The sequence below is a fragment of the Plodia interpunctella genome, chromosome 12 (genome assembly GCF_027563975.2).
Source record: "Plodia interpunctella isolate USDA-ARS_2022_Savannah chromosome 12, ilPloInte3.2, whole genome shotgun sequence".
Classification (NCBI taxonomy): Eukaryota; Metazoa; Arthropoda; class Insecta; order Lepidoptera; family Pyralidae; genus Plodia; species Plodia interpunctella.
Genome location: NC_071305.1, coordinates 3,426,821 through 3,453,420, shown reverse-complemented (window position 1 = coordinate 3,453,420; position 26,600 = coordinate 3,426,821). Strand labels below are relative to the sequence as shown.

The 26,600-nt window shown below is 36.7% G+C and overlaps 4 protein-coding genes across 5 annotated transcripts; 2 read left to right on the top strand and 2 right to left on the bottom strand.

The window, feature by feature from the left end:
* Positions 1-1,147: 1,147 nt before the first annotated feature.
* Rpn2 (Regulatory particle non-ATPase 2) lies at positions 1,148-4,875 on the bottom strand. The gene is made up of 2 exons (XM_053752763.1): positions 4,186-4,875; positions 1,148-3,793 (listed from the first exon to the last, which is right to left on the bottom strand). The coding sequence occupies exons 1-2, from the start codon at positions 4,703-4,705 to the stop codon at positions 1,317-1,319; spliced, it is 2,997 nt and encodes a 998-aa protein (XP_053608738.1). The 5' UTR covers positions 4,706-4,875; the 3' UTR covers positions 1,148-1,316.
* A 419-nt stretch (positions 4,876-5,294) lies between these two features.
* Positions 5,295-13,322, top strand: SrpRalpha (Signal recognition particle receptor alpha). The gene is made up of 11 exons (XM_053752764.2): positions 5,295-5,508; positions 5,680-5,932; positions 6,437-6,553; positions 6,821-6,953; positions 7,305-7,458; positions 7,994-8,117; positions 8,437-8,579; positions 8,996-9,151; positions 10,115-10,322; positions 11,136-11,272; positions 11,857-13,322. Exons 1-11 carry the CDS (start codon positions 5,392-5,394, stop codon positions 12,148-12,150), a joined length of 1,836 nt encoding a protein of 611 aa, XP_053608739.1. The 5' UTR covers positions 5,295-5,391; the 3' UTR covers positions 12,151-13,322.
* Positions 13,323-14,762: 1,440 nt separating this feature from the next.
* LOC128674286 (uncharacterized) lies at positions 14,763-17,085 on the top strand. Of its 2 annotated transcripts, none has more exons than XM_053752769.2 (4): positions 14,763-14,926; positions 15,286-15,444; positions 16,156-16,285; positions 16,703-17,085. In XM_053752769.2, the coding sequence occupies exons 1-4, from the start codon at positions 14,804-14,806 to the stop codon at positions 16,996-16,998; spliced, it is 708 nt and encodes a 235-aa protein (XP_053608744.1). In that variant the 5' UTR covers positions 14,763-14,803; the 3' UTR covers positions 16,999-17,085. The 2 variants fall into 2 exon arrangements, with proteins under 2 accessions (XP_053608744.1, XP_053608743.1); XM_053752768.2 differs by having other exon boundaries at positions 14,763-14,941.
* Positions 17,086-19,231: 2,146 nt separating this feature from the next.
* Positions 19,232-26,110, bottom strand: mael (maelstrom). Its single transcript, XM_053752766.1, has 11 exons — positions 25,811-26,110; positions 24,884-25,085; positions 24,427-24,570; positions 23,682-23,942; positions 22,636-22,799; positions 22,111-22,254; positions 21,660-21,725; positions 21,086-21,149; positions 20,353-20,406; positions 19,989-20,057; positions 19,232-19,575 (listed from the first exon to the last, which is right to left on the bottom strand). The coding sequence occupies exons 1-11, from the start codon at positions 25,937-25,939 to the stop codon at positions 19,532-19,534; spliced, it is 1,341 nt and encodes a 446-aa protein (XP_053608741.1). The 5' UTR covers positions 25,940-26,110; the 3' UTR covers positions 19,232-19,531.
* Positions 26,111-26,600: the final 490 nt, after the last annotated feature.

The following is a 26,600-nucleotide window of genomic DNA, read 5'->3' as shown; positions in this document are numbered from 1 at the left end:
TATAAACAGGCAAATTGCTTTGTTAGTTTTTATGCTAGATTTATAATCGGATAAAAGTGAAACATGGAATGGAATTCATGAGAAATAGTCTAAAATAGGTAGGTACCTAGGTAGGTAATCAATTAAATAAACCACGCTTGTGTCAAAAGAAAAACCGCAAGCAACTTTCGAAATGACACTCTTGACATTGATCAATGTGATCATCAAAGTGTATAGTATCTGTGCAAGGCAAAGATCAAGAGTGTACTGTATGCACAGACCATTTAACCTAACTGTATGTAACCAAATATCCATATTTTCTTGGCCCTTTCTATACCTAATCTCCACACTAACCTCATTTAGAAAGGGGAGCGCGCAGGCTAGTTTCATACAAAGTGGCAAATTAGACTTTGGTGGCACGTAATGAACGCTCTGTCTCGTTTCTTCTTATGAATTTTTAATGCACACATCTATTTATTGTATGAGAGAAATGGAAGACTCGCGCAGGGCCCTTATAGGTATTAAAATGTGAAAGTTTGTGAAGATACGTAACCAATATGTTTGTTACTCTTTCACGTAAAATCTATTGGACGTTAGATTGTTATGAAATTTGGTAGGTACAGTCAATAGCACATCAACCTACCCAAATTCATTGCAAATTCGCCGCTATTATGGCGCTGCCATAGAGGTTCATGTAGGGTAATTTGATGTATTGCTGACTGGACACGGGTTATTCCAGATTATACCTGGACACTTAGGGTACTTTTTACCCCGAAACTCCCACGGGAGCGAAGCACTAGTACTTCATAAATATAATTCATATTTACATGATAAGTGTTTCTTCCAAAGAAACTGCGCCATCAAGTCAACCGCATGTGATGCATGCTCTCTGCGGTGGTAATACCTACACAATATCAACGAATGCTAATATAATAAATGGGAAACGTAAGTTTGTTACCTCTTCACGCTATATCAACTCAATTTTTTGAAATTTTGGGTATAAAGGACATAGGGTAGGTACCTTTCATCCCGGAAAAATTATCTGTTCCCGTGGGAATTTCGCGCGGGCAAAGCCGGGGGCAAAAGCTTGCTGGAATAAAATAGTGTAGTTTGATGAGCTTTTGACCGTACAGAGAATAACTTGAAGATATGAATAAATAAGTAAATATTGAAGAAGATGTGACATTTAATTCGATAAAGAAAAACATTAATTTAATTTCTGTTAGTAAATATTCAATGTACTTCAACACTTTACTCTCTAGTTACCATAACTTGTTCAATACATTTGACATCATAGGTCTATTAATACATGAATAAGATTAGCCAAAGAGACTATATCAATCATCCAAATATTCGAAGGGTTCCGGTGGCTCGGGTTCCTTTTCCTCTTCCGTCTTGGGTCCAAAGGCTGCCACAGGCTCCACTAGAACTTGCTCAATGTCTCCAGAATGGTTCAACATTACAATACCACCAATGGTAATATCCTTCAGAGGTGTAAAACCTGACCCTTCCACAACAGTGAGACCTTTCAGTTGCTGCCTCATCACCCTGGCTGGATTATTCAAAATTTCAAATGTTGGCTCTGGCTCTTTCTTTTCCTTTGTTTCTTTGTCTTCTCCTTCTTTTTCCTCTTTCTTTCCATCTTTAGATGAGCCTGCATCTTTTTCTGTCTTGCCATGTACTGTAATATTCGGGTTTGGGGACTTTGTTGGCTTTTTTTCTTCCTCATCTACATCCATTTTTGAATTTGATGATGATGAAGCACTGCCAGTTGAACCTTCTGTGCCGTGAGCACGTCTACGATTTCTAGCCGCTGCAATGCTCAACACTGCAGTAGTCACACGTTCCCTTTCTTCACGCTTTTTCTCTTCTAGAGGGGCAGGGTATGCATATAAAGATGGTTTTGCATTGGATTTGAAATCTAGCTGAGGCATCTTCAAGTCAGAGTTCAGAGCAATCAGACAAGTTGGAGTAAAGGCAAGAGACAGGCAGTGGGCCAGTGGGAACCAGTACCAGTACTGAGTGAAAACCAGCATGCCTACTACAGCCAACATATTCATATGGCCAGTTCTGTTCTGAAGGGAAACTGTCACATTACGTCCACCAGCATCAATAATCCCCTGAGCTAAAATAGCGCCGAACTTAGCCATAACATCTTCATGCTTGTTGGAGATGACTTGTGCATACAGTTGACGGAAATAGGTTACTTTAGGGCACAAAGTTTCAGTTTGTTGAATTAGAATCATAGCTGAAGCAATCAAAGCTCCCTGTCTAACAAAATTGACAGGATCAAATTTCACCATAGGTTCTAGAAGGCCAATTGCCTCGCGATTTCCTGTGCCAGCACAAGCAATACCCAGTGCCATAGCTGCTCCATATCGTACATGAGGATTGTAAGACTCTGCCAAAAGGGAAACAACTGAGGGGCACTGTTCTGGTGTTCTGAAGAGTAAGAAACCAAGAGCAGTGACAGCTGCACGACGGACATCATCATTTACATCAGATACAGCAACATGCAGTAGGGTGCGAATGGAATCATTGTTACCAGTGCCACAATATGCAGTTGCGATGGTATAGCATCCTGCACGTCGTAACAGTGGATCCTTGTCTCTCAATAATTGCTGGACTAAAGCATCAGCTTCTTCGAGTCTTCCATACATAGTGAAGGCAATGCCAACGGCCAAACCTCTCAAGATCTTTTCATGTTGAGTTTCTTGAGCATATGCAACCATGTCTTCAATAGCAGCAGCATGTCTTGATCCCAACATAACCATACCCATTGCAATACCAGCAGCTTCTCCAGTGACTGCATCATCTTGGTAAAGATTGAACTTTAGCTGTTCATAAACATCCTGGCGATGGGTGCCCATAGCTGCTAATCCCAAGCCTAGGCATCCACCATGGCGCACCATCTCATTTTGAGCATCTTTTAATTGAGTTAAAAGATAATCAATGATATTGGCCCCATGGTTAGCATGGATTAATCCAAGGGCATATAGACCACCACCCTCAGAGTAACCAGATGAGGGTCCGGCTTCTTTAGGGAGATAAGATTGCATAAGAGCTAAGGATTCATTTTCGTGACCTCTGTGGATAACACCTAGAGATGCCGTGACAGTCAGCTTAGCCCAGTTTGTGGCCCTGGCTAACCACTCAAGGTTGTCTCTAAGGAATTGATCACTGGTAGTTCCAGCATGCATAAAAGCATTAGCTATAACTGTTGCTGTATGACAAATGGACACTCTTATTGCATCCTTTGTATTCTTCAATATAAGCATGTCAGCATGGTTAGATCTTATTAAGAATTGTAATTGTAAACCGATGGAGACATCTCCACCAAGAATGGAGATTAATTTTTCAACCCTTCTTTGATGTTCCTTTTCTTCATCATTGAGGCTGTCAATGTCTCTTTCAGAACTCTTGGTCTCTTCAGCAGGTGTCTCTACTTCCATGGATGACTCAGGGAATGGTCCACCTTGAGGTTGAGGTTTTCCTCCAAGAGCACTTGGGATAGGGGCTGTGGTCCTTAGAGCCTGTAAAACCCTACCAAGAAATTGTTGTGTTGCTGAATCATACAAGTCAAAAGCTATTTGATATGCCATCAAGACAGATTCCTGTGGGCCAGAAGTAAGTTTGTCCAAAATTTCAGCCACTGAGAGTGGGTCTTCCAGGAAGATGAGACATTGACACATGTTAACATAATCCGGAATGTTGAGTCCTCTGTATAACCCCACTAGTGACCGGAGGACGGTACTGCGGAATCCTCTGTTTTGGAGGAGGCTCATAGCTACTGTGAAAGCATACTGAAGCATTCCTGTAAATAGAAAAAAAAAATAAGTTATTAGGTTTTCCTACCAACAAAACTTCTTTGTATGTGTTTTCTTTGAGCAAAAATATATAAATATAGGTCATAATAATAGGTAACAAGTAATTGTGGATTAAAAAGTGTGTATTGTATAGAAGTCATGCTGTATAAATTTTTAATAAATAAAATACAAATAATTAAATTGACAACAAATGAACAGCCCAAACTAAGCAATATGCTTATATTGACAACCAGTCAGGACCACAGACAAATATCTACAGTACAAATATTTACCCATCTAAGAACATGACATGATATCTGTGTGCCTGCGAAAGGGTTAATGAATCAATGTATTAGCTAGTTGTAAATACCTAGTCAACACTATCAAATAGTTTACTTACCAGCAACATCGTCAGACTTCATGATGGACTGCTCGAAGATGTCCATGCGGCGAGTTTCCAGGGCCAAACCCAGCGCCTGTCGATATTGGCCGTCATCCAGACATCTTTGGAACATCCGGTTCACAATAGCTTCCAGTCGCGGGTCGATGGCCTCGCCAGAACTATCCACGAATAACGACTTCCTCTTCTGCGTGTAGAAGTCGATAGCCTTCGCGATCGTAGTATCCACATATTCATTTCTAGCATTCACGTCAAATAAATCACCAGCTCCCAATGCATACGTCAAGGAATCCTCAAACGCACCCAAATGGTAATAAACTTTACTGGCGACCAGTGCCGCCAGTTGGTGCTGAGAAAACACTTTGTCTTCATGCAGGATCTCGATCTTTTCAATAGATTCCGATATTTCAGGCCAAAATTCGTCAACGATGTTGTCCAACCTTTTCAATGCAAATTCTTTTACTTCAGACATAGGCTCGTCGAGCAGGGATATTATCCCTGCTGCGGAGGTGATATTCATTGTTCTTTTTTATTTTACAATTGATTGAGAGAATAGGGACTGGTTGAATTAATCTGAATTCATGAATTTAACACAAAGTAGACGAATGTGATGATTTGACAAAAAGCACCTCTTTTTCTTGATCGACAATACCATAAACTAAAGAGCAAAAACTTCTTGCAAGTAATTACTGTGTTGCCATAAAAAAAAACTCCCATGGATTTAATAGGTATCTACCATGGATTTAGTAAGTACCTAATTCCACGGTACCTACTTCGTACAGGAGCAGTCCGCATGTTTAATTTTTTTATATATAAATAAATAAATAAATACAGTTGTGTTCAGAACACATTTAGAATGTGTGTGAAAGAAGTGATAGGTACTACATTGTGTATTGTCTGCGGTATGTATTTCGATCTAAACTAATTAATGACGTAGATATTAGGCACATAAATCTAATATCTATTTAATATATATCGTCATTTCATTTCTTCATTACGGATGGACTTGGAAAAGATGTTCAAGAATACACGTAGGTAAGCGCGTCAGAGAAAGTTTAACGCAACCATTGAACGAAACGTGTGAGTTGTTATTTTACTGTCAACCTTGCTGTCAAAGTCAAAACAGTCAAACGTAAGCACTTTGGAACATCTGTGCTGTGCTGAAGAAAATAGTATATTTATTACAATTTTGCGTATTATACCAATATGTTAGACTTGTTCAGCATTTTCAGTAAAGGTGGTATTGTGTTATGGTGTTTTCAAAGCACCAGTGAAATATTCACGCCGTCGGTTAATGCTCTAATCCGAGGTGTGATACTGCAGGTGAGTTGGTTTTTTATTCAGAATTTATTATTCAGAAGCCCCTTTCGGCCTTGATTTAACGTAATTAGTGAATGTGTAGCACGTGGACATCGTATGCGATATGTTGATTAATTCTGAAACTTGTTTTTATTATTATAATTTTTGGAAATATAATTCAATTCTATGTTTTAGGAGCGAACAGGGAACAATACGTTCAACCATAACGCTCTGACGCTGCAGTACAAGCTTGACAATGAGTTTGAACTGGTTTTTGTGGTGGCGTATCAGCGCATACTTCAATTATCATATGTGGACAAGTTCCTCAATGACGTCCATCTCGAGTTTAGAGATAAGTACAAAAACGAGCTGCAGAGCGCGCAGCATATCATGGATTTCGATTTCAAGACAACCTTTGATAGAGTTCTCAAAGGATGTGAGATATGGGGTGAGTATTTTATGTAATTTGGAATTGCATCTTGTCAAGACAGGACCTAATAGATTTAACAGTCAGGACAATTACTCAGGTTCTGTAAAGGAACAGGTAGATTTAGTGCATTGCTGCCAACTTAGGGTTACCAGTTAACCCACACCCAATCAAGGGTTTTGTAAAATAATAATAATAATATAACAAGATACTATTAATCTGTGTATTTTCCCTTTAGAAGTAATAATGTTTCAAAATCAGTGGCATAGTGCCGCTTTTAATTTCATGCTCAACCTGTGAAGCCCTGGGCAACTGGATATAATTTAACTAATTTTAAACTTTCACATTTAATTACTAAATTAATTGGGAAATTGATCAATTTGTTTTTTTTTTCTACCTTTTAAAGTTTTTTAAGTCTTTTGATAATATGTTAGTGTAGTGGGTATGTTAAGCTTTTAATTTTAATATTCAATCAATCACTTTTATAATTTTATTATATATACATATATAATTTTTAATTTGCAGCTAAGTCACAAGCTAAAATTCCAAAACAAATGAGATCATTTGAAGATTCTCAGAAGTCTAAAAAGACTGTTGCATCAATGATTGAGCGTAAGGGAGACGAGAAGAGCAAAAAGTCAGGTGATTATTTTTGTATTTATTTTTAGTTTAGGGTGGTAGCAATATCTTTGAATGTTTTTAGAAGACTATTGTAATGTCTGCAAAGCCAATATTATTTTATTTATTAAATAATTATTTGCACATTACTTTAAATACCCATTGAAAATTTTGAGATATTACAAAACTTGGTGTGTTTCCAATATCTAACTAAATATTCATAATGTCTCAAAGAATCGACATATAATAATTGCATTATAAAATATTCTAACCATTTAAAAATTATTACAGTGAAAATAGTAGAAACAAAGAGTATGAGCAATGGGAAGGTGGAAGAGTCCCCGGAGACAGACGACGACGTCATTGCAGCCAATCGTGCCAAGATGGCCCAGAAACTGGCTTCTAAGAACAAAAAGGAACCCAAGTAGGTTCTTTAAAATAGAATACGATAAAAATTCAAATGCTAATATTGAATGCATAAAATTTAATGTGGTGTGTAGTTTTGATTTTGATGCTTGGTATAGAAAAGTATTTTATTAAAATTAATAAATGTCTTTTTCGTGACTATTTTTAATCTGTGTTTCTTGCTATTTATTTTATTTATACACTGTAATATGATGATATAAATAAATAATGTGAAATTATAAAGTTTCGAAAAATAAATTACATAATACTAAGGAAGCTGTGCCCGTCACCACATCCAATTTTAGTACAATATCTAAGTTGATAAAAAACTTTGTTTTGGATACAAGTAATCTAACACTGTAATGGTTAGGAAGTCGCCGAAGGTGGCGAAGTCCCCGAAGGCGGAGGAGCGCGTGAAGCAGCCGCGCGTGTGGGCGCTGGGCGGCGGCGCGCGAGACCTGCCCGCGCTCGACTTCAGCACCGACGCGCCCGACGTCGTCCGCGACCTCACTCCCGACACTCAGGTCATTTTTTACCCTATTCCATTTCATTAAACAACTCCTCCTCCAACAACAACACAACTCCTTCCAAGCTGTTCTATCCGATGCCAAATCCAACCATTTTTTACTAAAGCTCCGTAGATCATCACTCTAACGCTTGAACTGCCACTTTTGCGTCTGTCAGGATCATAAGTGCGCCGCTTTCAAATCTCCAATTTAAACATGATTCGAACACGAGACATCGAGTGATTGGCAATGAAGGTGTTTTAACATGAAAGGAGACCATCTCAAGTGAATTTGCTACATCGTATGCGCACCTGTGCACAATAAAAACCTTAAAACTTCATTTGAAAACTAATAATTAGCCATATCAGCGCCCCCCCTGCCGCATATCAGCGCCCCCTGCCGCATATCAGCGCCCCCCTGCCGCATATCAGCGCCCCCTGCCGATATCAGCGCCCCCTGCCGGCAAATGCGCTTACTTAAGCCCCTATTAGTAGAACATTTCTTCTTATTAATAGAACATAGTTGGATTTAATTTTAAATTAACAATTGTCAGTTGGTTGGTCAAATGGCGGGCGCCATCCGCGATCTGGAGGTGGAGTCCGAGGAGAGCAGCAGCGAGGACGAGTACGACGCGCCCAGTCCCAAGAAGGCTGGCGGCATGTTCAGCATTTTCAAAGGTTTACCTTGTATAATTTTTATCAATACATACATGGTATAAAATAAAGTCACCCTCCGCGTCTGTTTCTCTCACCTTTTATTTTTAAATAACGTTTATTTACTCTTCACAAAAACTGTCCTTACGAACTAACTAATGAATAACGTGTTGCAACTATTATCAATGTCATTGCAGTCTTGGTAAGAGTCTAGTTCCTAAAATAGGTTCAGGTGACATATTTTGATGCGGTTTCCACTGTTATTTAGACAATTTATTTCGGAAGGTTTAATTAATTTAATGTGGAGCCGAGCTGGGTCGCTAGTAAGAATATATTTTATCAGGTCTGGTGGGTTCCAAGGCGCTGACAGAAGAAAGTATGCGACCAGTGCTGGACAAGATGCGCGACCATCTCATATCGAAGAATGTAGCCGCAGACATCGCCAACAAGTTGTGCGACTCTGTGGCCAACAAGTTGGAAGGGAAGGTCAGAGCTCGTTTATTTTCTTTTACTAACTGCCCGGTGACCTCGCTTCTTAGGGAAGTTTGGGATTTTAGATAACCTACACCCTTTTTCATATGCAGAAATATTTCAGATATATGTTGTAACTATGTGACTAAGGGACACATAGCCTTGACAGAGCAACAATAACATTCCCTAAGAGGGTTAGCGTCAAGCAGTTGTATGTATGTTAGTCTGTAATGTATTTATAATATGGGTCACTGGCATTTGTATTACATTTTTATACTATACTTATGTTATACCTGAAATAAAATGATTTATGTACAAAGTCGCAGACGATATTCAAAATGTCTAAATAGTAAATTCATTTAACCACGCGGACACGGATTCGCGGCGTCGCAGCCCCGAATGTTAGTGTAAATGACAATGATCGTTCGCAGGTGCTGGGTACGTTCGACAGCGTGGCCAAAACGATCAAGACAACGCTCACGGAGTCCCTGGTTCAAATCCTGTCGCCGAAGCGGCGCGTGGACATCTTGAGGGACTGCATGCACGCGAAGCAGCAGGGAAGGCCTTATGTCATGGCTTTTTGTGGGGTGAGTCACATGTGCTGTAGATGAGTTGACGACCTTAATTTCAAAATATGTAATACTAGATGTTGCCCGGGGCTTCGCTCCCGTGGGAATTTTGAGATACAATATAGCCTAGAGCAATATTGGATAATGTATCTTTGAAATCGGTTCTGTAGTTTCGGAGATTACCGGCCTCAAACATACAAACTCATAAACGCTTACCACTTTATAATAATAATATAGATGTATGTAAATTGAATTGTACTGATAAATATCAATGTATATAGGCACAATGTTTATTACATTGAAATTGTCCCTGTGTTGTTATATTATTTAATCTGTATTTTTATTTTTTATGACATTCACCCCATTATTCATAAAAAAATTGAAACACACTAAGCTAAAATATATTTTGTCTCTTTCGTTCAAATTCAAATAAAATGAAGTGTGATTATGACAAAATATATTTTAGCTTAAGTGTATTTCAAATTTTTTATGAATAATGAGGTTAATTTCCAACATGATGCATTGTTTTATGGAATAAATTGAATTTACTTTACGCGACTGTCAAAAAAGAACTATAAGAAACATGGGACAAATCCGCTGTTGTACATTTATCTCTTCCTTTTTAATTTATATTGGTTTACTTATATTTATTTTATTAAAGTTGTTACAAATAAACAAAGGGAGTAAAGTGACTCGGCCGAAGTGGCAAGTCTCGACAGCTCAGATTATATGTAGAAGTTTTTTTCTTTTACTTTTTAATGCGAATGTGTTGTGTACCCCATTATTCATAAAAATGTAAAACACACTAAGCTAAAACATATTTTGTTTCTTTCTGTCAATGTCAAATATAATGAAGTGTGATAGTGACAAAATATATTTTAGCTTTTGTTGTGTTTTAACTTTTTTATTGGTAACGGGTATCTTTTTGGTACAAAAAAAATGCATTTATCTATCTAAGTTACGTTTAATGTTTACGCGCAGGTGAACGGTGTAGGAAAATCGACGAACCTGGCGAAGATCTGCTTCTGGCTGATTGAGAACGAGATGTCGGTGCTGATAGCGGCGTGCGACACCTTCCGCGCAGGCGCAGTGGAGCAGCTGCGCACGCACCAGCGGCATCTCAACGCGCTACATCCGCCCGAACGACACGCCAACAGGAATATGGTCACGCTTTACGAGAAGGGATATGGTGAGTGGGCGAGACTAACGGCATACGTAGATAGTTTTTCATTGCGGTAAATAAAAGTACTCGTACTAACTACGCAATGTTCATGCATTCGCGTCGGCATCTGTCGAGTGTCGGCGAGTTCGGCGATAGTGTGGTGCCGGCATAACATTGGCCGAATTTGTTTTAGATAGATAGATAGAACATTTATTTGTAAAACAACAACACAATACACAACCAGAATAAAAACACAAAATAAAACACAGTATTCACAAAGCACAATTGAAAAGCAAGTGTACTGTGTTGCAGCAATACAAAGAGGCCCATCTCAATACACATATCACGCAGAGGGGCGATACACTGATTTTCAGATGAGACCTGAATCAGTGTGCGAACCAGTGAGGAAGGGGATATATAACTACGATTGATATATTACTTATACAATAAACATTGACCATAGATACATACACGTACCCAACTTAATAAATAAAGAATTTATGTCTTTAAGGAACGTATTGCACTCCATCATATAAATGATTTATAATTTTACTTATATTCTTTCATCAAAGAAATAATAAAATTGCACACTCAGCTGTGGAAACGTGAAAATCTAATTTTTCATCTCGATCGACTATGACGTTTCCATGGTGTAATATAATTTAACAATCATGATCATATTGAGATATGAAGAAAATGATCTCACGTAAACATTGTTTTGCCAATCCTCGTTTGACCGGATGATTTTGTTTTGTTCACAACGAAAACACATTATAAAGTAAGCAATAAAAAACATAATTTATATGATAATTCCAATTTAATGTTTTAATGGATTTCCAGGTAAAGACGCGGCCGGAATCGCGATGGAAGCCATCAAGTACGCGAGCGACATGAAGATAGACGTGGTGTTGGTGGACACGGCCGGCCGGATGCAGGACAACGAACCGCTCATGCGCGCGCTGGCTAAACTCATCAAGGTGGACATAATGCTCTATACAATAATTAGCTTATGCCGTTAATTTTCCTGGATGAAAGGTACCCTATGTCCTCCTCCGTGCTTCAAACTATATGCATGCAAAACTTCAAGAAGATTGATTGATCAGATAGAGCGTGAAGAGGTAACAAACTTACTTTCGCATTTATAACAGAAGTTACGATTCTGAAAACAAAAGCAAATACATTCTTTCTCTTTCTTATTCTCCCGTTTTCCCGGTTAACTACGGGGCTATGTGTGTGTTACATGCCCTGTAGGCCAGGGTTCGCGTAAAAACCTTTAATTAGTATGTAGTTTGTAGCTTATGAGAAAAAGCTATAAATATAAAAATTGACGAGAAAAAGTGCCTTTGAAGGTCTAATTTCTGAATGATTTGAATTTAAATTTTGAACTGATTTTATAACTCAACCCTCTTTGTAAACGCTATTGTTGCCTTTCTGTTAAGGCTATATGTCTCTTAATCACCTCGTACGACATTCAAGGGATGACATGGACTGCTCCTATTCTAGGGCGGGACCACACGTGAAGAAAATTAGATACATTCAAGTTTTAATTGTTGCTAAACAGGTCAACGAACCAGACATGGTTCTGTTCGTCGGAGAAGCTTTAGTCGGCAACGAGGCGGTCGACCAACTGGTGAAGTTCAACCAGGCGTTAGCCGACCACAGCTCCTCCAGCAACCCACACGTCATCGACGGCATAGTGCTGACCAAGTTCGACACTATCGACGATAAAGTCGGCGCCGCCATATCGATGACATACATCACTGGCCAACCCATTGTCTTCGTGGGAACGGGACAGACTTACACTGATTTGAAAGCTTTGAATGCCAATGCAGTCGTCCACGCTTTGATGAAGTAACGTCAAACACCATATTGTATATGCCATGCTGTCATTTCAAACTAATTTTGTGTTACAACTAATTTAAGTGAGAAAAAAGATTATAATATTTTGTGAAACCTATTACCTAGAACCTTATTCTTTAATTTTCATTCTATACTAACTTATGATAAACGAACTAAGCTAAATCTGTTTCAGACAAGTAGTTTTTATTCCTTTTAGTATTAGACCGCTAGACTTTTCTCTATAATATGGCATATATAATATCAATTTAAACACGTATTTCGTCTGTATTGTATTTTATTGAAATTTTAATTACTGGTAGTATAATATTTATTATTACCTCTATTATCTATAATTTGTAAAGTTTAACGTTATTTGCATTAAATGTGGTAATTTACGACTTCAATACCTTGTAATGCAATTATACAATACAACGAAATACCTAATATTTACAATATTTAGGAAGTTCTTAAAGTTTTATAGGATCGTCTCAAACATTACTATGTTATTAATCATGCTCTTTTTTTTACTAGAACTTGTCCTATATCCGGCGACAACTTCAACTATGATATCAGTTATTATATTTCTAAATAAATGTTATTTTATTAAAATGGGTTTTATTCGGGTGTATAATGACAGGGATTAGGTTTTTATAAAAACGTATTTGTTAAAATTTTTATTGATGTGATTTAGTGTCATATAGTTATGTTTGGTTGTACGTTGTGTTAAAATTGCTAGTACAAACAATATGTTCAATCAGTTGAGTCTAGATTTAATTTACTAAAGTAGGAACACCACATTTTGTGTAAGTTCTCTGCATCTATCACCCACCACAATCTTTAGTTAATTTCTGAGTACATATTTCCTATTTACATTATTCTGTCGTCTTGCAACGACCAAATTGTGCCTTTGTCCATTCAATCTTATTGATTGGATTGCTTTGAAAAATACTAATAAATTATCACTGCCCGACTTTGCCTGACCAAACTGCATTATACAAAATCGCTTTTATACAATAAGTACAATATTTTCATAAGAATAGTGTCCTCGTCTGTTAAATAATTTGATATGTATTTCAAAAGATGAAAAATACGTTAACTTTAATAATTTTATCATGGTTGTTAATTTACCTTATTCTATTCCCAACGCAGACATGATTTATCGCCAATAAATTGCGAATTAAAATGTCACATATTCTTTTATTATATCCCAATATCATCTCAGTGGTTTTTGTAAGCCTCCAACGTAAAACTGCTTCGTTGTCGCAACGGAGCACGACTGAGCATGTAAAAATATTTTCCTTTCATCGGTATATATATTTTCCTTTCATCAGCACTTGATCACAATCATAATATGTTTCAGTATAACTTTTGACCATGTACTTTATTGTGTACTTACATTGTTATATTACTGATAAAAATTATACATAAATTTATATTTAAAAAATGGTAAGCCCTTCTGGCATAATAGGGACCAACACTGTTTGAATGAGTTTCTTTCGGAATTTCTTCTCAACAGTGGTCTTTCCGAAATGCTAGTAGTTTGTAGCTTTGATAAACATCATTTAATTTAGAATATGACGTGATAAAGTGTCTGTGAAGGCCTAATTTCTGAAAGGTTGAAAAAGTTCGGGCAAAACAAAACAATATTTTTTTATTACTTCCCTTGGCATAAACATAATTTAATTTAGAATATGACGTAAAAAAGTGCCTGTGAAGGCCTAATTTCTGAATAAATGATTTGATTTTGATTAGTTTAATGACGAAAACGTCGATTATAGTATCTCTAATAGAGGTACTATTTCTCTATAAATAGATTACAAGACTAATTGCGACTCAGCATTTGTTGCTGTGTCAGCTTTTCGTTGATCTATGCACATGAATGACCCGCGAGGCCATGAAGTTATAGTAAGACTGGAACCAGTACTCCCAATAAATTTTTGATGCAAGGTACATATATTGCTAACTCGTTCATCGGTAAGCCGATCTCTTTCATGCATTGAGAGGTAGATACATATGTATAACGTGTACTCACGGTATTACAGACGTATAATATATACCTAAGTCTGTGCATTGTATGTATAGTTACACCTAAAACCCTACACTTTAGTTTACTTTTCAGTCCGCAAGAAGGAAAGGTGCGACTACCGATGAAAGGGACAGATTGCTATACCTTATCCATAGAAACTAGCAGCCCGTCCCGGCTTCGCTCTGGTAAAAACATAATGAATCATACACCTAAACCTTCCTCAGGAATCACACTATCTATTGCTAAAATCGCATTTTTATGCGGTTTTGCAGATATTTTTAAGTTTATTGCGAACAGACAGACGCGGCAAAGGACTTTGTTTTATAATATTTAAGAAAATAAGGATAGATTACTTTGAATCAAAAAGTTCTTGGGAGTACCGACCAGTCTTACATATGGAACGAATGTCCATTCTAAGCTCTTTCTACACATATGTATGACGACTAGGAGCGGACACTCATTAATGACGTTACACACTAAACAATTATCTCAATTTATTAGCGCCTAATACTTTTTGCGACCTTTAAATTAAAACATCCTAATTACTGCGGATTGCCGTCACCATACATTCGGCAGCATTTCTATTCTAGTCAATGGCTCGGTGTAACTTCATGGCTTAGACTGTGTAGTGAAATAAAAAAAAATGGAGAAGTTATATAAAGATACGAAGGAAGTCCTTATTGGTTTCCGATTGGACTATTGCTGTTGGTTCGCGCCGATCGGGGTTGGAATATACATAATAGGGTGGTTGAATATCATTGCCGACGTAAGTTTTATATACGTAAGTAGTACTAAGTTGTACGCATGATGAGTAGTTTCAATAGTCTCAAAAATCCCCTGTCCACTATCTTTGCAAGTTTTTAATAGGTTGAAAAAGTTCGGGCAAAACAAAACAATATTTTTTTATTACTTCCCTTGGCATAAAGGACTGAAATAAATTGTAAACTTAAAATTGTGAAATTTATACGAACTAATTTTGTATATAACACTTTCCTCAATACATTTTCTCTCCAACTGTGAAAACTGCATTGAAATTGGTAGCGTGTTTTAACCTAACAGACACGAGATATGCCGCAAAGCGATTCCTATTCTTTTAATGAAAGTGATTAACTGAAATATCCACAGATAGTGTCCATGTTAGGAACAATGAATGACTCAGTCGCACCAATAATCCTGAAGGTTCAGGAGACTATGTTGGAAGACCTGGAATCGAAGCTGATGCCTCTGATAGCGTACTCAACAGAGATGTGCTTCACTGTGGTACTGCTGTGTGGCATGTATCGGGTATGTTTTGAACAGAAATCGATATAAATATACTTAAAATAGGTATTAAACTCGCATAAATCTTTACAACTCGGACGTTTTGGACTGTGTTACAACGACCCGTTGTCATCGAAACTTCCGAGGTATAACGAACGTCCTGTTATAATTTAACTTGTTTTCTGAGTCTCTTAGTAGGTAATAGCTATTCTCTTTCCCATAGAACGCTAAAAGCCCTCACTCACTTGACAAACTGAGGCGCAACATGCTTGCCATTCTGTTGTGTAACAGATAGCAAAGTGAGTAGGCGCTGTAATATATCGGTCGTTCTCATTTCTGATGGGATTCTTTTAACACTATTTCCCTACACTATTATTTTTTATAATAAATAAATAAGTATTTAGGAGAAATCACACAGATTGAGCTAGCTCTAAAGTAAGTTCGAGACTTGTGTTATGGGATACTAACTCAACGATACTATACTTTATAACAAATACATATATAGATAAACATCAAAGACCCGGGCCAATCAGAAAAAAATCATTTTCCATCATGACCTGACTGGGGACCGAATCCGGGACCTCTTAGGTTCAGAGGCAAGCACTTTACAACTGCGCCACCAAGGTACTGGATTGTTATGTATTGAGATTCTTCAGGGTATTCTCGGGTAACATAGACATATGGCATAAGAATCTATGTTGTATTTTGGTTCTGATTAAGTTATATCTGTTTCAGAAAGACACAGTCCTGCTAACTATGCACATATATTACACTATCGCGACCATGATAACTGAATTCTTATTATATTCAATAGTGTTTGTGAAACTGGACGTGCTGATTATAATAGGAATTATATTTAGCTTCGGTAAGTACCACGTTAAGGCCGTGTGCAGACGCCGATGTCGATATTAGGTGCTATTGTTAAGGAGTGTTCGGACGTTTGCGAATTTCAACATTGTCTTCATACATATAAAGCTCAAAATGCAGAGCTCGTATTCACGAGCTTCCATTATTCAATGGATCGACAAAAATTCGATCAACACTTTTAAGCTTTATACATATACACAAACAAAACTGTAATTCAGTGGTATTCAGTGAGTTTCTAACTCTGCGGCCGCGCTGTAAATTATAATTTTTATTAGTTTATAGTTTGCCGTACAAATTCGTTTACTATGTTTATAAACTACTTATTAAATGACATGAATATGGTAAAACCTAGTCGCTGCCTGAAAATGACGTGACAATATACATATGTATGAAACATTTCATTTCTTCATTCCAGTACTCCAATTGTACACTATATTACTTGTGAGAAGTTACATAGTAAAAATTAAAGCAAGAACTGAGACCAACGGACGAGTCCATTACAGCGCCGCTGACCAGTCAATAAGGGAGATTATAACAAAAGTAGATGTCGAAACTCCTCCCCCCACCCCCCTGCCGAGCCCTGAGAAGTCCGGAGACCAGGGAGAGTTCACTCCCCAGAAGGACAACCACGAAAGATTGGAAACTGTGAAAGAGGACCCGAAAGAATCTACTTCGGAAAAGGAAGATGCGAAAGAATTTACTAATGTTTAAATTTTGCAAGAGTTGGGTTATATGTTAGTATCAATATGTTTTATATTTATGTGCGAGTTATAATAAGAAATATATTTATTAAAACAGTTTGCGAGCTTTGACAGAGAGAATTAGCTATTACCTATGTATAAATTCCTTTTAAAAAAAGTTTATAGTTATCATTGCATTAGGGAAGGTTATAAAAAGACAAAATACAATAAGAATACTTGTAATTGTCAAAAATCACTAGATTATAAAAAATATTCATTACAATTTCGTTTTTAACAAAGAATATTCCTATATCTTCTTAAGAGAATAATAGCAACTGAAAAATGGCAAAGTTTTTACTTAAATGCAAAATAAGAATGTAACCAGTAACTAGATGGTCATTGCTATGACAAACTCACATAACTTTACAATAAATATGAATAAATATCTCCATTTACTTTTTAATTATTTTTAGGTGAACCGACATTGTTTTTGTAACACTTATACATTATATACCAAAGATATGTAATATACAATAGTATAATATATGTAGATATGAATAGGTAAGTCTGTAGTGTACTATCTGACACAATTTTACACTACACGGAGTATCAATAAAAGTTTATATGTTAACATTGAATATTTGGACAGCAAAATTCATTGACAACATCTATTGAAATCCGTATTTATTGAGTTAAGTGAGTCAATATATGTTTGAGATTCTTTAACATCAATAGTAAAACTTCGAGGAAACAATAATCACATTGTTAGACTATGTTAAGAAGTGAACATTTTTATTGAGAAAGTTAGCTAACAGCTTTAATGTATGGACTATATTAGGTAAGTGACATTACTCTTACAGAGATCATAACATGTAAGTATATTTCAATAATTTTCACGTCAAAATATTTCGAACATCAATATGCAGGAAAGTATATCAATTAAGATTTTTTTTGAGAATAGTGGTCCTTAGCACGCATATATACGTACTTTGTGGAATTAAAAAAACATAATCATTTATTTCGTTGGATAAGTTAAAATAAGTAGCACAGTTATTATAGCTCTTTGAAATTTAACACTGAATATATTCTGATGCTCTCAACGTTTATACCAAAACGAATTTGTTACGAAATTACCACAAACCTAGGTCTAACATAATAAGAGCGTGTTCTAGCTAGGAACTGGCATGGTCACGATAACCTAAGTTTAATGCCATGAGGCAAAAAAACAACTAAAACAAAATTATAATAATATAACACAAATAATTTTAATCCTAAATAGAAATAAAAAACATAGCTGTTCCTTTTTAAAAGCAACAGTTTTAACTTATACAGCTAGAGTACCTAACAGTCTTTCCTTATTTACCCTAAAATTGATTATAAGCTCAAGCTACCATGTATCACATACTTTTTCAACAACTCTCTTTTACACCCTCAATTTTAATTTAGGAGTAAAATTTTTAAATCAATAAAATTGTCAATAAGTGTATCAAATTAATAGGGTATTTTTGATTGCTTTTCGGAAAATAACTCATATTGTTAATTGCTTATACAAAAATACACATGTGATTTTATTAAATCTTTGGGAATTTATTACAAAAAATATTTTCAGTTTAAATTAATAAAAAAGCCCCCAAAACGCTTAGACGCCATGTTATGTATGACGTCACTTCTTTAAACCTTACATGAAGGAACCAGTACTACTACTAGACCGCTATTATTGACTGAAAAATCGTGACACTTTGGTGATAACATTTTGACAAATCGATCTTGCACCATCACTAATACATTAAACTAAAAACATTAGCGTGTGAAGTCATTTCTATTCAGCCAATCCCGTGCGTATTCGATAAGGTAGTCAAACATGGAAATTTAATTTATTTAATAGTGATCTATTAGAAAATACACAAATATTTTTAAAGTAAGGTTTAGCTCAATTGGCTTAAAACCAGGTCCTAATAAACTAACAACAATATGACGGATATTTTCATTGTAGTCAAATACCCTAATAAAAGAGCTATATTGAGCATTTAAGATAAGGCGTGGGACAGACGGCCAAAATGCATGGATCTGTATGTTAGATTGTACGACATGTTTAATAGGCGTTTAATATTAAGACTTCAATATCATTGGTGTATCATGATAATAATTTATGGAATTTAGAAAACTAACATTTCCTCTAATGCAATTTTCGATAAAAAATTCCCTTGCTCACTAAAGATCGTGTTTATGCGGGATGAAAGCTGGAATTGTTCTTATGCATAAAATATCCAAAACAGAATTTCATTATCATCTATTGTCTGAACAAATGAATACAAATGCTAGACTTCCGCAAGTTAATTTTCAATATTTTACGCATCAAGCGTTCAGCGGTTTGTGACGACTACAGTCACAAATATTTTCGACCATTACCATTAAATATATATATACATATTTTCCCGAACACTTACCAGTCCGTCTGCCCCAGGACTTAGACTTGAACTAGGGACATATCTAGATAGGCACTATTAAGGTAACATAATACGCTTACATTGAACTTTGGCAGGATTATACCTATGATGGCACATTTACTTAATGTTCATATTCTTGAGGCTGCTGGCCAGGCCACGACCTATAAAAAAACATTCATTATTATTGACAATGTAGGTTTTTTTAAACAATGTTTTTATAAAGGATTCATAAATTTCAATAATAAATAGTTTGAAAGTAAGCCTGCATTACTTTTTGCCAAACAACTGAACTGTATTAATTTTGATTAATGTACTTATTTTCGTGCAATAAAGTCGTTACAAACAAACAAACAATTCAATGTAAAAAATTTGCAGATCTTGCAGATTCAAATTTTAAAGATTCTGTTGATTTTACAACAGGTCGCCTGTCTGACGTCAACGCTTTTTGGGAATGCTATTGTTGCCTTGTTGAAGTAAGAGTGATCTCTTAGACAGACTACTCTTCTTTGATGTTCTTCTCGGTCGGTCAATCGACTTATACACCCTAGTGAATGATGATATATAGTTAACTCACCGCGGCCGGCCATGAGTGGTGGGAAACTGTCCTCAGTGATCTCAGGAGGCGGGCGGATGATCTGAGAAACTGGAATAAGATATTTGTTAGGGCGCTCGCCATAATTCTCTATCTCTATTAGCGTAGCGGTTTTTAGACCCGACATGAATGCTAGTAGCTACTACCTAGCTACCTTAATAAGAGAGTAAAAATTGTATTCCACAAGTGTTTGATAGGATTAACTAGCCAATCACTTAAGGCAGATTTAACTAGCATTTAGTTTATCTGACAGTTAACAATATATTTTATCAGAAAGTGGTGAAACAGGCCCTTAGCATTTAACGATTAAACATGAAATTACTGAACAAGTAACAGAAAAACTTACAGTCAGTATTCGGTTTGCGTAGCGGCGTATGAGTCCTCAAGGGCCTGGAGTTGCCTGATTAAAAAATAATAAAACATAAATTAGACAATATCTTAAATACCTACTGGGTAACAAACTCCTCTCTTATTATTTTCGGCGGTAACACCGCAATTAAATCTTTACCGTCTTACTGCAAGATTTGAAACAATGGCTAACACTATCTGAACCGGTGTCTATGGGCTGCGGCGTTAGCTTACCATATGGCAACGCCCCGCATGCTCGTTTGCCCACTATACTATTAAAACAAAAAACATTTCCTACCATTTTTAGATGTCACACGCCTAAATGACATTTCTGATTATCACTAATTTTTATTGAGAGGTAACTTTATGCATTTTAGTGTATGGAGGAGCCTTAATTATAAATGTCATTGTCAATCTAACTTGACAGGTTTGGTATGACTAGCTGGCGTTCCCGCGCCGTTCGCCTTTGCCCGCTCTATTCGTCGGTATAAAACCAAAAAACCCTGAATACTATTTAGATAAAGTATTTTTTACTTGCCTTAACACAAAGTACAATACTAATTATTAAGAATACTACAGGCATCGATTACATTTTTCTATAGTACTTATATTTTTAAGATTTTGCTGTACGACCTGTCTGATGAAATCCCCTTGAGGGAATGCTGTTGTTGCCTATCAGATTCAAGGACTCCCAAGGAGCGCTAAAGAAGCGGTATGACAGTGATACTCACTCGTAGAAGCGGTACTGTCGTTGAAGGAATTGTTTGCCGTGGACGAACAAGACGAACCAGCAATCTGTAATTTATTCATACTTTATACTCACAAAGAGAAATACATACTAATATTATAAAGAGAAAAGATTAGATTGTATTTCTTCGATTTTGATGAATACGACTGGGCTAATATAGATGAAATTTGGCACAGAGACTTTGGGAGACCATAGCTATATTTTTCTTTTAAAATCATTGTGTAATACAGTTAAACAAAACAATGTTACGTTTTTATATATTAAATTGGTAGCTTCGCCTCCTCCGCAACCTGTGGGAATTTCGAATTTTTTGTGGGATAAAAGGTATGTGTTATTCCAGGTTATATTCTACTTGTGTACCAAATTTCATAACAATCCGTCCGTGACAACCATACATACACGTCCTCACAAACTTTCAGTAGAAGTAGAATAGCAGGTAACATCATAATAAATTATACACCTAAACCTTCCTCGGGAATCACACTTTCTATTGGTGAAAACCGTACGAAAATCCGTGCAGTGTAAAGTTCGTAAGTTTAAGTAAAATAATCTCTTACCATACTAATGTTACCAATTGAAGGTCCAGTTGTCACCTTCTTCTCCTCTTTGTATTGGTGAATACCCTGAAAAATACAGTTTTCTAAGTACCTAGACAAAAAAAAAAACAATTTTGATGTCTTTTTATTGAAATATACACTTTTTACATAGTCAAATAGCCAATTATAATATGTGATAGTTGACGACCTTGGTGGCGCAGTGGTAAAGTGTTTGCCTCTGAACCGAGAGGTCTCTGGTTCGATCCCCGGTCGGGTCATGATGGAAAATGACATTTTTCTCATTGGCCCGGGTCTTGGATGTTTATCTATATACGTATTTGATATAAAATATAGTGTCGTTGAGTTAGTATACAATAACACAAGTCTCGACTTACTTTGGGGCTAGTAGCTCAATCTGTGTGATTAGTATATATTGATTTATTTACAGGATGTACCTCCCCTCCCCCTTTACCTCAATGTGGTAGTCGTAGGGCACGTGGCGGCCGGGCGCGGGGTCGACGCCGGCGGCGGGCAGCAGCCGGTCCAGCATGGAGTAAGCCCAGCGAGTCACGCGCGACTTCGCACACTCAACAGATTTGTCGATGTTTTCGTGGTGCTGCAAATATATATCAATATTATATGCAAATATTATTTATATATACGTTATCAATAACTTGTCAATATGGCTTAAAATTGTGTGTTCTGAAAGATGTTCTGGAAAATGGAGAGATAGAGCAATATTATAAGTCATTTGGTGGTTTCACGTCAGTAAAGTTGAGTATTGAAAAATAAAGTAGAGAACTACGATATGTGTGCTAATGTGTGTAGAAAGTTGATATGTGGGTTCCTTGGGGAGCACAAAGAGAATTTCCTAAAATTTCCATAGAAACGTAAGGAAGTAAAAAAAATGGGAATGTCGCGCGTACGAAGCAAAAGCTGGTCAAATACATACCCGTTTGACTTCTATAAATATCAGATTATTCAATTCAATACATACCTCACAGCCGATCCCGGGTGTGTACTTAAAGGAGTCTAGTTTGAGATGAGCGAGCGCGAGGGACTCCTTGGGCAGCCCCTGGTCCTTGGAGCCGGCGACCGCGTTGATCATAGTGAACAGCAGTGTGTCCAGCTTGTACACGCGGAATATACTGTCGTCCTCCGCTGTTGGACAAAATTGGACTGTTATGTCAAACTTGACGGAGAGGACATGGAATTATAACATGTTTATTTAAGTTGAAGATACATACAGCCATTCTAGCAAAACTTTTTACGATACGTGGGGCTGAGGCAGACGTGTGGGATAAGCAGTTTCGCCCATGGACCTTTGTGTCATTGACAAATCTGGGGGCACGGCAGTGTCCCCGCAAGTCAAACAAAAAAAAGCGGCACGGCCGTCGAACGCCAATAAGTTCGTTGTGGATAAAACAGGAAGTCTGCATTTTCAGTAACTAAGCAGGTATTGTATAAACACTGTAAAATTCAAATTTCATTCAATTTGTAGAAATGTGTAAAAACCAGTACAACGCATTAAGCAGATGTGATGTAATCTGATTACATATGTCGAGTGTGTCCTCCAGCGAAGACCTCTATTATGTCATGTTCCTCAGTTTCTCAGGAGCTTATTATATCCTTCCTCTTCAGTCGCTTTCTATAAGCAGGTGTTATTAGCCTGGCAGCCAGTTTATTGGGATGGACCTCCAATCTCGATGTCGTCCTTTACTGTGTTCATTTTTAGGTGACCATGTATTTCAAAATTGAAATACATGATCAGTTTTTCTACCGTAAAAAGTTATGAGATCCATGTAATACCAAGTCGATGGCCAAGTCAATCTATTTATTTAAAACCTAAAAGATTTTTAATATTAATATGATAATAACTTACGTAATAACTTAAGACAGAAGATCCCTTAAGTAGGACTAAATAAATTAACTGACTTGGTATTACATGGATCTCACAACTATTTACGGTAGAAAAACTGAGCTGCGAGACTTGGGTTTTTTACAGCATGTTTTTGATGGCATTACAATATTTCAGTAGCTTACCAGCTCTGTTGCACATTTGTAGAATAAAATCTTGTACAGCAGCAACTTTATCTGGCAAAGTGAATATAGGGGGCAGGGTCTTCATATCATGTTGGGACCTCTCGGGTCTGTCTTCCCGATTCTGCTGGCGTAAGTAGTCTATGATATATGCCAGGATTTGGATATAGTTGCTACGTTTCTGAGGATCCTCGTCTGGCATATCCAAGCCAAACTCCTGACTACCCAGCTTTACGTCTGACGCGTATCCTGTTGGTATGTGGCCTGAAAGTGATATAAAAATTTTATTTTTTGGAAGTTTTCTCTTTTAACTTATAACTACAATGTATATGGCTGCGACCATGGCAACTACAAAGTCGTTGAAACGTCTAGTCTATTACTAATGACCCGTCCCGGCTTCGCTCGTGTAAAAGCTTAATAAATTAAACATCTAAACCTTCTTCTGCAATCACACTATCTATTGGTGAACACCGCATGAAAATCCATGCATCAGTTTTTGAGTTTATCGAGAACAAACAGACAGACAGACGCGGCAGTGGACTTTGTTTTATATATGAGAGTATGATGAGAGTAGTCCTTATTCACTAATTTATGTTCATTAGTTATGATTTGAATCATATAAATTTCTATATAAGTACATATGTAAGTGTAGTGATTGACTATAATCAAGAAATAAAGGAACTGCCGCAGGACTTGTTTTGTGGTGTAGACTGTAGGTGGATACCACACGTTCAAAAGAAAAACTTGCCTGGGTTGATATTTTCATGGTAGTGCTCTTTGATACCATCTCGTATATTGAAACGTAAAACTGCAAACTCTCCAATCAAGTACTGAGGACCAGCTTTGCAATAATAACTCACATCCATCAAGTAGAAATCTTCCCATATTATAGCTGGAATTATAGAACAGAGTTATCTAGAATTTTCAACATTTAACAATAGTAATAACTCTCTATATGTATGTCACTTTCACGAATGAAATAAAATTTGAAAAGAAAAACAATAAAATTAAGTTTATGCTTGCGACATGCCATCAATACTCTATGGTAAAGCTATTATTGGCTTTCAGCTATGAAGACTATTGTGACCTTCAGTTGCCTCATACAATATTCATGGGATATGGTGTGGTCCTATACTAATGATTGGAATTATTACTGAATACAAAGTGTTTGTACAATATTACAAGTATAATGAAATTGAAAATACCTTTATTAAAGCTCTTCAATTTAACCAAATTTTTAATATCCCTTTGCTCGGCTTCCTCTGCCTCCCGCAGCTCTTTCTCCTGTTGCTCAATCTCCGCTAATGATATACCAGTAGACGTAAACTTGTGCAGAGGGATATTGGTCTTCTCTTTCTCCTTTTTAGCTATTGCCTCATATTTTGCCCTCACTGATTGTGGTGCAGCCTAATGAAGGAAATAAAATATAAATCATTATTAATAAAATATTGTTATTATACTATTGTATTCAAATTGTTTTATTTTATTAATTCTAATAAGTAACAGCAGATAAATAATTATTATAAATATTTATGAATCAATATTTGATATATCAAAATGTTGTGTGTAGAATTGGTTCATAATTTTATTATTTGGTCGAAAAGTCTGATAGTCAATGGTGCTTTATAAAGTAGGTCCTGCCCTAGAATAGTACATCCTCCCGTGGATGTCGTACGAGGCGACTAAGGGACAGATGCCTAACAGCTAGGCAACATTAACATTACCAAAGAAAGTAGTTTAAGTCAGGCAGGCGGCCGGTTGTAAAAGCATAGCCAATCTTTAAAAAAATTTATGGTTTATATTTAGCCGATTCCTGGCCTTTGGGGAATCACAGTTCCGAATGTTACTGGGAACACGCGAGGAAGAGAGAGTACCACCAGAACATAATTTTAACAGACAATCCTAATTAAAATTAGGAGTACAAAGAAGAGCATAGAACAAGTGGCAAATACATGCAAGCAGATTAGACACTGGGTATATGTCTTAGATGTAATTCCCATCTCTCAGAAGAAAAGTGCGCACCCTTTCGTATACTCTAACCGAGAACTTACTTAGAAAATAATAATAATGAATGAGGTGCTACGAAATATATGATATATGATGATATGATGAAAAATAAGATAGGTACCTACCTTCCAAAGTGGCCCTGCAGCCTCTGCAATTTCTGCCATATTATTATAATGTGTCCCTTTTTTCCTGCTCTCCTCCTTAAAGTCTAACATGTAATAGTAGAAGGAATTTCTCGGCTGCTTTTTGGGCATGTTTTCGGCTTTTCTTTATTATACTTTACACTAATTTTTGAGTACCTGTCGGGCGAATTGAAATATGTACCTAATGAATGAATTTATTTACTTTTATTTTCAAGAGTGTTCGACGTTCGTTAAACGTTTCCGGTTGGGTAAAAATACAAAATCAATGATTGGCTAGAGAGGAGAAGAGACCCTACCCGCCCTATTATGCCTGCCTGACAGTGACACATGACAACGCATCACGAAGACAAGGACAAATAATAATGCAAATAATACAACCAAGGTACAGACCATTGACCTGAAGGTAAACAGATACCTAAGGTCGATCTACTTTGATACAGCTACTGGATCCAATGGCACTGGATTCAGCGACTGGATCAGAATAGAGCACGTTTCTGTTTTTTGATTGATAGCCCATACCCACACCCTACCTGTAAAGGTAGGGTGTGGATATGGCCTACCAGTGGTACCCATGGAATAGGGCATATTACGCAAAGCTCAGCGCAGATGGCGCTACTGGTACAACCAAGGTACACAAACATTGCCAATGTAGGCAAAAAGCGCCAATTTTCAATATTGTTGCAGATTTACGACCAAAAATACCTTCTACGCAATCGTGGTGCGAGTTTAAAGGAAAAAGGAAGGATTTAGTGGATTATCCTGAAAATAATAA

Excerpts from the sequence above, each read along its gene's own strand:
- Rpn2 (XM_053752763.1), bottom strand. The coding sequence starts at position 4,705 with ATGAATATCACCTCCGCAGCAGGGATAATATCCCTGCTCGACGAGCCT. Across the intron at positions 3,794-4,185 it reads GAAGTCTGACGATGTTGCTG|GAATGCTTCAGTATGCTTTC; the intron begins GTAAGTAAACTA and ends TTCTATTTACAG.
- SrpRalpha (XM_053752764.2), top strand. The coding sequence starts at position 5,392 with ATGTTAGACTTGTTCAGCATTTTCAGTAAAGGTGGTATTGTGTTATGG. Across the intron at positions 8,118-8,436 it reads CATGTTCAGCATTTTCAAAG|GTCTGGTGGGTTCCAAGGCG; the intron begins GTTTACCTTGTA and ends ATATTTTATCAG. Across the intron at positions 11,273-11,856 it reads CGCTGGCTAAACTCATCAAG|GTCAACGAACCAGACATGGT; the intron begins GTGGACATAATG and ends GTTGCTAAACAG.
- LOC128674286 (XM_053752768.2), top strand. The coding sequence starts at position 14,804 with ATGGAGAAGTTATATAAAGATACGAAGGAAGTCCTTATTGGTTTCCGA. Across the intron at positions 14,942-15,285 it reads CCGACGTAAGTTTTATATAC|ATAGTGTCCATGTTAGGAAC; the intron begins GTAAGTAGTACT and ends AAATATCCACAG. Across the intron at positions 16,286-16,702 it reads AGGAATTATATTTAGCTTCG|TACTCCAATTGTACACTATA; the intron begins GTAAGTACCACG and ends TCTTCATTCCAG.
- mael (XM_053752766.1), bottom strand. The coding sequence starts at position 25,939 with ATGCCCAAAAAGCAGCCGAGAAATTCCTTCTACTATTACATGTTAGAC. Across the intron at positions 24,571-24,883 it reads ATTGAAGAGCTTTAATAAAG|CTATAATATGGGAAGATTTC; the intron begins GTATTTTCAATT and ends CTATAATTCCAG. Across the intron at positions 22,800-23,681 it reads ACAAATGTGCAACAGAGCTG|CGGAGGACGACAGTATATTC; the intron begins GTAAGCTACTGA and ends TTTGTCCAACAG.